We start from the raw sequence: 14910 nt of genomic DNA, 5'->3' as shown, positions 1-14910 counted from the left end.
TCAGAGTTGTGTAATGTGTAAGTTCCTGTGTGGCTTCTACTGCTATGAAGAGGTGTCATCAGAGGTAAATGAGAACTTCTCTAGAAATGAATTCTCATCTCTAAATAAGGGGATTAAAGAAGATTATTTTATTTCTTCTGATTCTCACATTCCATATTCTTCTGCTTATTTCAGAGTAATGGTAGCATGAAACCAGAAAGATTCTTGGCTCTGAATAAGGAGTGAGTTGGACCATGTTTTTAGTTAAAGAGTCCTGACATTTGTATAGTTTATACCAGGGACTGGCAAACTTTGTGTAAAGGGCCAGATAGAACACATTTTTGGCTCTGCAGGCCATATGGTCTCTGTCTCCTATAATAAACATTGCCATTGTAGTATGAAAACAGTCAGATATGTCAATGAATGGGTGTGATTGCATGTGGTCCAGTTTGTTGACTCCTGGTTTAGATGAGAATAACTATCTTCTGACCATCTGAAGTTCAGTTGAGAAATCAGGGAAAAACACACTTTATTGATGTAATTTTATTAACTCTGGGTACATAATACAACTAGTCTTTCACACCTAAAGACAACAATCCAACAAGTTATCATAATTTCAGGTTATACATACTTTAAATTAATAAACTAGGTTTATAAAAGATATAAAAATATTTCACAGGCTTGGGAAGATATGGTCATGAGACTTCATTGTAAGGAGGGGTATAGGATATGTTAAGAGATTTTTCGAACCTACAAAGGACATTTAAAAATTTACACTTGTTAATAAAGTTCTTGCTTAATTTTATCTTCATTCATCAGAAGCCTTAAGTAGAGCAGCTTTCTTTTTATACTTGTCTCCAATCTCTCTAATATTTTCCAAGAGATCTTCAGACATGTATTCTTCGTATTCTCTATCAACTTTAGCAATCTGCTCTTCAAGATGTTTCTAGTAGAAACAATAAACAATTGTTAATATAAAAAACATTAATTTCTTTCAAAGAATTTAATTGTGAAGTGTACAAACAAGCATGTAACAACTGTTAAGGGCAGGAGTAAAAGGGATGCTCTTGAATCTCCTTTTATGCCCTTTCCTAATCATTTCCCCAGAGCCAAACACTCTCCTGAACAGTGCTTTGCTATTCTTTATACTTTACCCTCCACCTCACACAGATATGTATGTATGTAACTCTAAACAATATACTAGTTTAGTGGTACCTAGTTTTAACCTTCATATTTACTGAATGATATTAAATATAATATTCTTTGACTTTTTTCCACCCAGTATTTTGATTCACTGATGTTAATGCAGATAGTTTCAGTTTATTTATGTACTGCTATATAGTTTCTACTCATGAATGTATCAACATTTACTTATCCATTTTACTACAAACGAATTTTTATTTGTTCCCAGGTATGGCAGGCTGAATAGCAGCCTATTCAAAGATGTCCATGGCCTAATCCCCAGAGCCTATGAATATGTTATCTTTACACAGCAAAGGAATTTTACAGATGTGATTATGTTAAGGATATTAAGAAAAGGAGACTATTTTGCATTGTCCTGGTGGGTCCAATATAATCACAAGGGTCCTGATAAGAGGTAATCAGCAGTGTGAGAGTCAGAGAGAAAATATAAAGACAGAAGAGAGGTCAGAGGGGATAGAAGATGCTGTGCTGTTGGCTTTGGAGATGAAGAGGGCACAAGCCAAGGAGTGTAGTTGGCTCTAGAAAATGGAAAAAAACAAACAGATTCCCCTCTAGAGTCTCTAGAAAGATTGTAGCCTGGGAGGCCCATTTTATACTCCTGACTTCCAGAAATAAAAGGAAATAAATCTGTGTTGCTTTAAGCCATTAAATTGGGGTAATTTGTTATAGCAGCAACAGGAAACTAATATAGGGTGTTTTCTCATGTGAATGATGGTTTAATGCTTTTGATATGGTGTGTGTACTTGCCAATAACCGGGTTGTTTTCTTACTATTTCAATTATACTGTAACAAATTACAATATATTAGATGGCTTGAAACAACAGGAATTTATTCTCTCATAGTTTTGGAGGATTAAAGTCCAAAATCAAGATGCTGACAGGGCCACTCTATCTCAAGGCTCTAGGGAAGAATCCTTTGCCTCTTACCAGCTTCTAGCAGTTCTGGGTAATACTTACCTTGCAGGTGTGTCACTCTAATTTCTGCCTCCATGTTCGCATGGACTATTATAAGGACATTAGTCCCTAGATTGAGGGCCTACTCTAATCTAGTATGACCTCGTCTTAACTACTACATCCACAAAGACTTTATTTTCAAATAAGGTCATATTATGAGATTCTGGATAGACATGAATTTTGGGGGGAATACTAGCCAACGTAGTACAGTACCCCAGCACACAGTGTAAAAATTTAATTAAATACCTAGAATGGAACTGTACCATCTTATTGCCAAATTGTTTTCTAAAATTGTTAACATCAATTTAAAACCTGAGCAGTATAAATAAAAACTTGCAATTCTCCATATTCTTGCTGGCATTTAGTATTCTCAAACTTTTTTTTGCCAATTTCTTAAGGGTGGGAAGTGGTGTATCTTTTCATATGTTTATTGGCCTTATTAGCTTTCTGTGAAATTCCCATTCAAGTCTTTTGCCCACTTTCTGCACTTATTTTCCAGAGGTCATTATGTATCTGGATGTTAATTCTTTATTAGTTGTTTTTTTTCCCTTTATTTATTAAAATTTTTTTTTAATGTTTATTTTTGAGAGAGAGAGACAGAGAGACAGAGACACACACACGGAGAGAGAGAGAGAGAGAGAGAGAGAGAGAGAGAGAGAGAGAGAGAGAAAGCGCGCACAAGCAAGGAAGGGGCAGAGAGAGGGGGAGACACAGAATCTGAAGCAGGCTCCAGGCTCCAAGCTGTCAGCACAGAGCCAGATGTCGGGCTCACAAGCTGCGAGATCATGACCTGAGCTGAAGTCAGACGTTCTACTGACTGAGCCACCCAGGTGCCCCTTCCCTTTATTTATCTGACAGCGAGAGCGAGAGCAAGAGCAAGACTGCATGAGCAGGGGAGAGGCAGAAAGAGAGGGAGACAGAGAGAGGATCCCAAGCAGGCTCCACACTGTCAGTGCAGAGCCCAACACAGGGCTTGAATCCACGAGCCAGGGCTGAAATCAAGAGTCAGGATACAACCTACTGAGCCACCCAGGTGCCTCCCTTTATTAAGTTGTTTAAAAAATATCATCTACTGTTTTGTGGCTTAACTTTCCACTCTTTATGTTTTGATATAGAGATCTCAATTTTAACAAAACTGAATTTATAAATAATTTCTTTTGTGGTTTGTACTCCTTGTGTCTAATTTAAGAACTTCTTTACAACTCCTGAGGTGTATATATAGTGCCCGTAATTCTTCTAAAAGTTAAAAATTTAGCCTCACATTAATTTCTTAATCCATCTTGAAGTGATTTGTTTCTAGGGTTTAAGGTAGGAATCCCAACTCCGTTAATTGAAAAATTCATTTCACCCCACTGGTTTGCAATAGTACCTCTCTCATAAATCAGTTTGTCTTTGCTCATCATCTATTTCTGTACTCTGAATCAGAGAGATTGGTTTATATGCATCAATACTACAATGGATTAGTTATTATAGCTTAACAACAATTTTTGAGCATCTAAACAGACAAAAAAGATTTTGTGCCCCTCAAGAAGGAAGGAGTCTAGAACAGGAGTCAGAAACCTCTTCCCGAAAAGGGCCAAATAATTTGGCTTGTGGACTATATGTAGTTTGCTGTCTCCTAGTCTAGAATACCAAGCCACATGAGGACCTACATGAGGCTCCAACCAGCAACTGCTCAAAGAAATGCTTTGCCCCAGAAGAAAAATATTCCTTCTAAAGATACCATTAGATACAAACTCCTGTTTTCTTCAAACTTCACCAATTGTAAAATTTCCCCATATTAGGTTTTTAAAGATGATTGGTAGACTTATGTGCTCCTTCCATACTTGCCAATTATGTGCCAACCATTATATGTTGTGAATGAATTTTTCTTTTAGGCATCTATTATACATCATCCTTTGGAGAATGAGAAAGTAATTACTCAAATAGTTTTCTGGTCTCTGGTTAAAATTTAACAAATTAACTGGTTGAAAAAGAATCCATGGAAGGCTATAGAACCATTAAGTGGCTGAATTAGGAAGAAGTAGGTAGAATCCAGGTTTTGTGATGTAGGATCCAGCATGTTTTTCCTAGTTCTTAGGAAAGTGAAGAGCACTGGCAAACAAGAAAATGCAGATCAATGTCTTTTAGCAGAAAGGAGGGGAGGTAGGATATTGAGAAGGAAAGCCGGCAAGAGAGGATAAAAAAGGGGCCAGCCAGATGTTGAAGCAGACACTCCCCTTGCATGCTTTTGGCTTCTGTAATCTTGCTTGCCTCTTGCATCAGCCAACTGTCTGCATAACACAACCAATAGTGACCCCCCCATGCAGCCAATAAGATGTTTCCAAGTACCCAGAAGCTAGTCAGGCATAAAAGAAGGCCAGCACCAGGGCTCAGGTGTTAGCCTTTGGAGAGGACTCTGCTGGGCTGGCACTGGTACAAAATAATCTGTCTTTTCTGATTCCCTGAGTGCATGTTGCTTCCCTCTTCCTGGGTGCCAAGTATTTGCTGTAACATTTTTGGTGTGTTGGCCAGGAAGTCGACAGCCACGCTGGCCTGTTGAGCCACCACTGTTGGAGGCCAGCGGAGAGGCCACTTATCACCAGCCCGTGTGATGGAAAGGAAGGCGTATCCACCGGTGATTTCACTGGACCCCGACCCTTGCCGGGCCTGACAACAGCCGGCCACCACTGCGCTTGAACGGACTCCAGGGGAATAGAAAAGGCCTGTTTCAGGATGTCAGATCGGTAAGTGTCCCGGGGACATCAGAGTGAGTTCAGGCTCACTCTAGAGGTGAAAGGGGAGCTTGATCACCTCCCAGGCGACAGAGGTACGACACAGAACAGGGAAGTCTTGGGTGGAAGTCTGTAATCTGTCTGAATGTGTGTGTTGAATGCCTGTGCTCCACGGTTTTGGCTACAGAGCATGAGTGGGTCCTACCCTGAAATTCCGATGACCTCATATGGCTCAAGGCAGGATCCAAGTCAGGGGTTTTATACTGACCTGCCAATGCTAAGAGATGTCTAATCCCCATGAGGGGAGTGGCCGGGCAGGTAAAACAACCTCTTCTCTTGTGTTTGTCTTGTGACACCGTACATTGGGAGGGACCCATCTAGGATACTAGGATTGGGGGGAAATTCCTCAAAACCAATGGTTTTAGAGTATATGATTAAGAATTTTAAAAAGGGATTTTCAGGTGACTATGGGGTCAAATTGACCCCCGGGAAGTTACACACCCTCTGTGAATTAGAATGGCCTACCTTCGGTATATGCTGGCCCCCTGAGGGCACCCTAGATGTCCCCACAGTCCGAGCTGTTTATAAAGTAGTTACTGGAGACCCGGGCCACCAGAACCCATTCCCATACATCGATCAATGGCTGGAAATAGCCCCAGTCAAGCTTCCTTGAGTCCGGTTCTGCGTTAATAGTAAGGGACAATGAAGGGTCTTAGTGCCACGGGGCGAGAAGACCTCACAGCAGAAAAAATTGCCCCCCATCTTCCAGGAAAATTCAGAAATTCTTCCATTTCTACCACCATATGCCCCCAGCATCCCATCAATTGAGGGAGGGAAACCTCACCTGCCTGACAGTCTACTCCCGTCAGTCTCGTCTCCGCCAGCAGCCAGTCCACCCCAACCAGAGACACCTGAACCGGTAGGAAGATGCCTTAGGTCTACAGCTCAAGGTCCAAGGTCCCTAATGGCAATTCATATGCCACTGTGGGAGACTAGGGGAGACTAGGATGCCACTGACGGGATCCTATGAGAGGGGGGATCAATTTTCTACTACCAACCATTCTTCACTACTGACCTCCTCAACTGGAAACAGCACATACTGCCCTACTCTGAGAAGCCGCAGGTGATGATAGATCTCCTAGAATTCATATTTCAGTCTCACTTCCCTGCTTGGGTTGACTGTAAGCAGCTTCTGCTCACCCTTTTCAACACAGAAGAGCACCAATGAATAGTCACCGAAGCCAGAAAAAGGCTCCAGACTCAGGCACCAGATGAACAACTAGACTTTGAGGCTTGGGCATGGGAGGCTATGCCCGAAGAGAACCCTGCTGGGACCCCAACACAGAAGTGGGAAGGGCCAGATTAGAAAGATACTGACTTGCCTCCCTCCAAGAGGTAAAAGCAGGGGCCAAAAGCCCACCAACATGGCAAAGGTATCTGAGGTCCTAAAAAGCAGAAGAGAGTCCAGCTGACTTCTATGAAAGATTACGTGAAGCCTTCAGATTTTACACTCCATTCGACTCAGAAGCCCCCCAAATCCAGCACATGGTCAATACTACCTTCATGGGATAGGCCCAAAGTGACATTAGACAGAAGTTCCAAAAATTGGAAGGATTCTCTAGAAAGAATCCCACTGAACTACTGAAAATTGCCAACAAGGTTTTTGTAAATTGGGATTGAGTTGCTAGAAAGGAGGCAGACCAAAGAATGAAACAAAAGGCAGCTCTGCTGGTCACAGCCTTGGGGCGACCATCCCCTCTGGAAGGGGCCCCACAGAAACTACAAGGGATTCAAGAACAAAAATGAAGGGCACCACGGGAACAGGATCAATGTGCCTACTGCAAGGAATCTGGACACTGGAAAAATGAATGCCCCAAATGCCAAAAGGGAAAACCAAAAACTTCTGCTCCAGCCTGCCACTACTAACCAGAACCACACAAGGCTGACCTGATTGGACTGGCAGGAGTGGACTCTGATTAGGAAAAACTGGCTTTATCCAACTGGACCCCCATGAGCCCATGGTCAAAATGAAGCCCAAGGCTAGACAATAGACTTCATGGTCGACACTGGGGCTGAACACTCTGTGTGACACAGAAGGTGGCACCTCTGTCTGGTCGAGAAGTCACCATCATAGGAGTCACTGAGATGCAAACTCAAAGGACATTTTGTGGTCCCCAACAATGCCAGCTGGGTGGTCACCAAGCAGTTCATGAATTCCTGTATCTACCTGACTGCCTGGTCTCACTGTTATGTAGAGACCTCCTTGACAAGTTGGGTGCAGGAATAGCCTTCACCTTGGATAGAGAGATACAATTGTGCCTAAATGAAAAGACCCAGCCCATGATTTTGTCCCTGATGATTCCATGAGAAGAGGAACGGAGATTATACACTTCCCCTCCTGGTGAGCCAACTGTGGCCCCCAAGCTAGAAGCTGAATTCCCTTCAGTTTGGGCAGAAGGAAACCACCCTGGTCTGGCAAAAAAAACACCCCCTAATATTAACTGACCTAAAGCCAGGGACTCAACCAGTCAAAATACACCAATATATGGTCCCACAGGTGGCACACCTGGGGATCAAGACACACTTGGACAGTTTACTCAAATGGGGACTTCTAAGATGATGTCAGTCCCCATGGAATACTCCCCTGCTGCCTGTGAAAAAGCCTGGGACAAATGATTACCACCCTGTACAGGACCTAAGAGCAATTAATGAAGCAGTCATCACACTGCATTCAGGGTTGCCTAACCCATACACTCTACTAGGACTCATACCCTCTGAGGCAGGATGGCTCATATGTCTGGATTTAAAGGACATATTCTTCTGTCTCTAGCTAAGGCCTAATTGTCAACCCCTATTTGCCTTTGAATGGGAAAACCCTACCACAGGGGCACAGGAACAATTCATTTGGACTAGGCTGCCACAAGGATTCAAAAATTCACCAAACTTGTGGGGCGCTGCCATCTGACTTAGCCAGGTTTCTGGGATGGGACTCCTCCAATAAATAAATGGACAATCTCCTGCTAGCCAGTTGCATGCAAACCAAAAGCTGGGAGGAACCAGGGCCCTACTCAGGCTACTATCAGAGGCGGGATACCGGGTATCAAAGAAAAAGGCACGGATCTGTCAACAGGAAGTTAAGTATTTGGGCTTCAAAATTACCCAAGGTAAATGGATGGTGGGAGCCAAAAGGAAACAGGCAGTCTGTGCCATTCCAGTTCCCACTACCCGTGGGCAGATCCGAGAGTTCCTGGGAGCAGCAGGATTCTGTTGAATATAGATCCCAGGGTTCTCGGAGTTGGCTAGACCTCTATACGAAGCACTAAAGGGGGGAAGAAAGGGCACCCCTTTTTTGGGACCCTAATCAAGAAGAGGTATTCAAGACCATAAAAACAAAACTTACAGAGGCACCAGCCTTGGGACTCCCAGATGTACCACGAGATTTCAACCTGCTCGTACATGAAAGCAATGGGGTAGCCCTGGGGGTTCTCACCCAGGAATTTCGTTGGACCTTGGCAAAGACCAGTGGCATACCTTTCAGAGCAGACTGACTCAGTTGCAGTAGGATGGCCACCCTGTTTGAGGGCCCTGGCAGCCACCACACTTTTAATCAAGGCAGCAGATAAACTCATGTTGGGACAAAACCTAAATATTAAGGTTCCCCATTCTGTTATTACCATGATGAATGCCAGAGGGCAACACTTGCTAACTCATGCTGGGATGACACAATATCAGGGACTACTATAGGAAGACCCATGAATAAGACCGGAAGCCGTAAAAACTCTAAACCCTGTCACTTTCCTGCTGGCAGCGGTGGGGCCCCCAGAGCATGATTGTTTAGAGGTACTTGATGAAGTATATTCTAGCTGACCCGAACTATCAGACAGGCCCTTACAAAATCCTGACCTCATCCTGTACACCGATGGCAGCAGCTTCATGAATGAAGGCAAAAGACATGCCGGTTATGCAGTAATCTCTGATTTTGAGGTCATAGAAGCAAAGGCCCTTCCACAAGGGTGGTCAGCCCAAAGAGCAGCTGTGGGCCCCAATAAGAACACTAGAACTCAGTAAAGACAAATGGGTCAACATACACACTGACTTGCGCTATGCCTTTGCCACTTTACATATACATGGGGCTCTCTACAAGGAGAGGACTTTTGACTGCAGGAGGAAAAGAAATAAAAAATCGGGAAGAAATCCTGAAAATATTAAGTGCAGTCTGGGAACTAAGGGAAGTAGCAGTCATTCACTGCAAGGGACACGAAAGAGAAAAAGACTCAGTGGCAGAAGGTAACTGATGGGCAGACGTTGCAGCTAAACAAGCAGCAGGAGAACAAACAACACCTTCGAAAATCATGCTGGTCCTGGAACTGCCAACTTCCCCAAGGTACACAATCCAAGAAACAAAATGGGCACAACAGGAAAAGGGAAGCCAGACAAAAGAAACATGGTGGGTACTTCTAGACCAAAGAGTATATATATGGGAACAGCTAGCCACTAGGTGGCTCTCCCAAAAGCATGAGCTCACCCGCCTAGGAAAAACCGCCCTTGAAATCTTACTGAGCTGTTACTATGTAATTGCTCGATTCCCATCCCTCTGTACCTCGATCTCTCAACACTGCCCCTGTGCTCAAAATAACGCTAAATAAGGCCCTAATGGGCTCATGGGAATCTAATGCTGTGGTCAAGCATCCTTTGAAGATTTGGAGGTGGACTTTACCAAAATAAGACCCATTGGAGGATATAAATTTCTTCTGGTATTCATCTGCACATTTTCAGGTTGGGTTGAGGCCTACCCTACATGCACTGAAAAAGCAAGAGAAGCAACTAATGCTCTGCTAAGGGGTATCATTCCCAGACATGGAATGCCGTTAACCATAGGCTCAGACAACGGCCCAACCTTTGTGCCCGAGGTGCTGCAACAAGTCCAAAACCCTAGGTATCCAATGGAACTTACATGCAGCCTACAGGCCCCAGAGTTCAGGGAAAGTGGAATGTGTGAACCAGACCCTTAATTAGCCATGGCCACACTATGTCAGGAAACTAACTTGCCCTGGCCAGATATACTACCCCTAGTTCTCCGAATATGCTGTACACCACAGACAAAAATAGGATTCTCCCCATTTGAGATCCTATAGAGAAGACCCCACCTAGTAGTCAAATTCAGGGGAGACTTGACAGAGCTAGGGAATTTGGAAATACAAAAACAACTAAAAGGATTAGGGAAAACTATATTTGAGATACATAGATGGGTGACAGACAAGATACCCATTTCCCTAGGAACAACTGTACACCCTCAAAAACCTGGGGATCAGGTTTGGATAAAAGATCGGCAAAGGGAACCAATGAAACCTACCTGGAAGGGACCCTATTTAGTTGTGCTAACCATGCCCATAGCCCTCAAGGTTGCAGGACTAACTGCCTGGATCCACTGTTCACAAGTAGAGGCAGCCCATCTGTCACCTGATAACCACTTGGAATGGAAAGTAACTGCTAACCAGAAAAGTCCTCTACAGATCACCCTTAAAAAGATGGCAGACGATAAGCAGCCTGCAGCCAACACCTGAGAACACTCTATAACCAGAAGCTTAAGGAAATCATGAAGTGACCTAAATGAATTACAGCAACTCGTTCTCTCAAATTTCATTGTCATCCCTATTTCTCTTTCCATACTTGTTGCTATACTCTTTGCTGTAGGGGCCGACACAAGTTATTCCTGCAGATTGGCACCTCAGTCACAAACCCTTGTTAGCCTTCCTCTACTTATTAGTGTCAGGATGCCTTATTCTCCTTAGCTGTAGATGATCTGAGTTGTGATTGATATCTTTCTCTGCATGTTTGTTCTCTGCCTTTATAACTGTCTCCTACCTCAGGATGGAATCATTCTCTCCAATGCTGAATCAGCCTTGTCTCCTATCCCTGTTGCACATATACCTGTTCCTAACATGCTCAAAAGGAATCTTCTCCACTTACCAACCGTGTACTTGTTCCACTTACCACTGCCACTCTTGGAACCTTCCTCCCTGACTGGAGGGATGTGTCAAAGGATCTTCTGCTGTCTTTTGCCTCCATGAGGGAAAGCCCTATATTACAGGCCCAGGTTGCCCTATTACTCCACTATCTCTTCCTCTGCTCATATTCCCTTCCCTATTCCCATTCCTTCTCATGCTCCTCTGGCCATAAAAGATGAGATAATACCATGCCTCTGTGCCACTGTTTATCCCCACATGCCAGACAGATGTTATAATGCCAGGAGGATCACTACCTTAACAGGAATGGGAGAACTTACTGGATGGGAAAAATAAAAATAAGACGCTATTGGGGGCTGCCTGATCCAACCTGCCCTGATGTTCTCCATGCCTGTTGGGTCACTGCTAACCCAACCTATTGGCCTTTGCCTAGACTTGAATTGGGCAGACCACTTGATTTAGATCCCTGTCTGCACCAGATGTTGAGTACAACTCATTGCCTCCTCAGTGATACCATTCCCAGTCTGGCCAGAGCCTGATGGCTCTGCTTTCCACAGGCCCCCCGCCCCTTTAAGCAGCTACTCCAATCACACAGGCAACTGTAAATGTTACCCTATTAACTCCTCAACCACTTATTATCATAAATTATCCAAGGACCTAATGGATGACATAGAATGAGTGGCCAAATGTCTCGTGGTTTTACAGGATCAAGTAGACTCCTTAGCAGCAGTAGTCTTATAAGACAGGAGAGGGCTAGACCTGTTAACTCCTGAAAAAGGAGGACAGTGTCTCTTCCTAAATGAGGAATGCTGCTTCTATGTTAACCAATCAGGGATAGTTAGAGATATGGCCCGACAACTAAGGGAGTGGATCATCAAACGGAGGCAAGAATTAGCAGACTCATGGAACTCTTGGAGCAACATATGGAACTGGGCATCCTGGATCCTCCCTTTAGCTGGTCTTCTCCTAATGCTTTTCATAGCCCTCCTGTTTGGTCCTTATATTCTGAACATGCTAACCAGGTTTGTTTCCTCTGGCCTAGAAGCTATAAACTCCAGATGATGCTCCAGTTGGACCATTATAGCTGTCACTACTTCCCATTGGATGAAGAACCCTACCTATCACACCCCTCCCTTTGATGCCCCTGTTCAGCAGGAAGAAGCCAGAATGGTTTTTGCCCCTCCTCCTGTGACAGCAAGGGGTTCCCTGCCCCCCACAAACTGATTTTCTCTAAGGCTACAGAAGCCTGAGAATCAAGAGGGGGTAATGAGAAGGAATGCGGGCAAGAGCAGATAAAAAAGGGGCCAGCCAGATGTCTGAGGCTGGATACTCCCCTTGCATGCTTTTGGCTTCTGTAATCTTGCTTGCCTCAGTTGCATCAGCCAGCTGCCCATGTAGTACAACCGATAGTACCCCACCCCATGGTGCAGCCAATAGAATGTTTCCAAGTGCCTAGAAGCTAGCCAGGCATGAAAGAAGGCCAGCACCAGGGCTAAGGGCTCAGCCTTTGCAGGTGACTCCGCAGGGCTAGCACTGGTGCAAAATAAACAGTCTTTCCTGATTTTCCGAGTGCGTGTCACGTGTCTCTTTCTGGGTGTCACGTATTTGCTGTAACAATACCATATGTTCTGTTTTCAATAAATGGAAGACTGTCAATGTGATATAATGAGTTTTTTTCCTCTTAATCCATTCACAATTGGAAATATATTGCCATCTAAAAAACTACCCAGGAATTTTAAAGTTTAGCATTTGCCTTGGCTTTTGGACTCCGTACAGCAGATTGGAGGAATAGTGTTATTGTTGAACTTTCAAGCTATGCTTCATGTTTCCTAAGTACTCTATTCAATATTTTATAAGTACTCTACATGAAATTAACAGAGAGGAAAAATATTTGTCATAACACATGTTCTTTCATTTTAGTGGATTCTAAAGTGTGTTGACATGTTTTCAGTATGCAGAATGTGGCTTGGCACATCATGATATAATAAATATCATTATATGCTGTTTATGTGAAAAAAACAGATTACTTTATGAAATGCACAGATGTCCCCTTACCATACCACTAAACAAGATTCTTCTGATAAATTTTCACTAGAACATATTTTCCATAGAAATGCAATTTATCATTTGTATCTGTAGAAGCAAAACGGAAATATCGTTTTAAAAAGCTTTCTTAGCATGTAGGGGAGACCATACACTTACCTCTACAGACCCTACATGTGTAGCAACCATCTCTAAAAGACGCTGCAAGTTATTTCCCACTTTTCGTCTTTCTTCGGTTGTGGTCTGCACAACTAGTTGGTATCTGTAGAATAAACAGTCTTATTTGTGTTGCTTAGGAAAAACTTAATGTATCAGTTCTAGTTAGCTCACTTCTTTTCATATTCAATAAGACCACGTTGTGATTGTATATGTGCTGTTTGCTTCTCAACCATTGAAACCAAAAAACATTTTCAAAGATCCTTTGCAAGCAACAAAACAATACAGCACCAAAATCTCATGCTTTAACATATAAAACCTGGGAGCAAATGGTCTTAATTGAATCTCCAAAAAGACTGTAAACTTAAATGCTTTCAGGGGCAAGGCATTAAATACATTTGAATGGGGGAGTGGGAGTCTTACCTTTAGGCATGCAAATTCAAATTAAAAACAAAAACTGCAAGCCAAAAAACCCTTCAGCTGAGTTTTTTATCCCTAAACTACAAATAAGCAAATGAAGAGGTATGATTTTCTGAAGGGTTGTACTTCTAACCTAAAAGTGAAATTTTTTTAGTTGAGGGCCCCTTTATTGAAACTTTAGAAAAAAGAGCATATGGATTACCTATTCGGTATGTTGATTTTACATAGGTTGCATGAGAGAATTATATACAAAAAGGCAGAATATTCTTTCAAAAAGGGATGTCGCTATTTTAGTTACTGTTAATAAACAATGTGGCTAAAACTTTTCCTATGTAAGGTTTAAAATAAGGGAAACCAAGAGAGAAAACTTGACAGTGTGTAATTTGATAATGAAGAACTTCTAAGAAATGTAACATAATATATACAGTTATGCTGCTTATTTGGAAATATGTATTTGTTCCAACTGGACTGATATATTATGTAGCAATTTGAGCATAATGCAAAATTTGTATTTGCTTATGCCATTTCCTTCCTTCCTTTTTTTTTTTTTTAAGTTTATTTATTTATTTTTGTACTCTCTACACCCAACGTGGGGCTCAAACGCACAGTCCTGAGATTAAGAGTTGCATGCTCTTCCAACGGAGGCAGCCAGGCATTCCTATATGCCTTTACCTTCTTGAGAAACACTAAGTGAACGTAGAAAGCTGTACTCAGCTGAATCCAGACGCAAAGGAATACACAAAACACATTAGCCCACAAATATGTGTGTGTGTACCAGCTCTGTCAGTTCATTGCATTGTGTGATGAGCCACATGCATCCACATCTGGTGTTAAATCTTTCCATCTGAGGGGCACCTGGGTAGATCAGTTGGTTAAGTGTCCGACTTTAGCTCAGGTCATGGTTTGTGAGTTCAAGCCCCACACTGGGTCTGTCAGTGCAGAGCCTGCTTCGGATCCTCTGTCCGCCTCTCTATCCATCCCCAGCTTGTACTCACTCTCTCTCTCTCTCTCAAAAATAAATAAAAACATTAAAAAAAAAACTTTCCATCTGATTTTAGGTAATCCTCCTTCCACCCCATCTCAATAATTTACAAGTTGCAACCTTTTGAATGCTCATTCCCATAGGCACACTTCAAGTCTTTTTAAGATAAAGTGTCATATTTGTCATAGCATTTATGTATTTCTTAACCATTTACAATGTGTACAATTGTGCTAACATTTTTGTTAGGTTCCTATCTTTTGTTTGTGTGTCAGTGACAGAGATTTTGAGTGTTGTGCCCTAATCCCAATTTTCCTATAAGTCCTGATTTTTTATTGCATGATTTTGTGGTGCCTATTATGAGGACACAAGTTGTGTTATAGAACGATTATATGATTTATAGTATATAGTTTACTATATAATACATGTGATCTCTAGAAAGTATACATATCTTAAAAATACTAACAAATAGCCAAAGTATTTAAATTGATTTAAAA

General features: G+C 42.5%; 1 protein-coding gene across 1 annotated transcript in view; it reads right to left on the bottom strand.

Annotated features, from left to right (window-relative positions):
* Positions 1 to 523: 523 nt before the first annotated feature.
* The window catches only part of NDC80 (NDC80 kinetochore complex component), a 62565-nt gene continuing 48178 nt past the window's right edge, over positions 524 to 14910 (bottom strand). Inside the window, exons 16-17 of the mRNA XM_047087086.1 lie at positions 13018 to 13120; positions 524 to 925 (exon numbers count right to left, since the gene is read on the bottom strand). Of these exons, the coding sequence (XP_046943042.1) occupies positions 788 to 925; positions 13018 to 13120 (241 nt within the window). The 3' untranslated portion in view covers positions 524 to 787. The remainder of the gene's footprint in view (positions 926 to 13017; positions 13121 to 14910) is intronic.

Source organism: Lynx rufus, unplaced genomic scaffold (assembly GCF_022079265.1).
Source record: "Lynx rufus isolate CCGP_SWC_20201006 ecotype Redwood Valley unplaced genomic scaffold, mLynRuf1.p SCAF_22, whole genome shotgun sequence".
In the NCBI taxonomy this organism is placed as follows: Eukaryota; Metazoa; Chordata; class Mammalia; order Carnivora; family Felidae; genus Lynx; species Lynx rufus.
The sequence above is the reverse complement of the archived record's forward strand: the minus strand, read 5'-3'. Positions and strand labels throughout refer to the sequence as shown.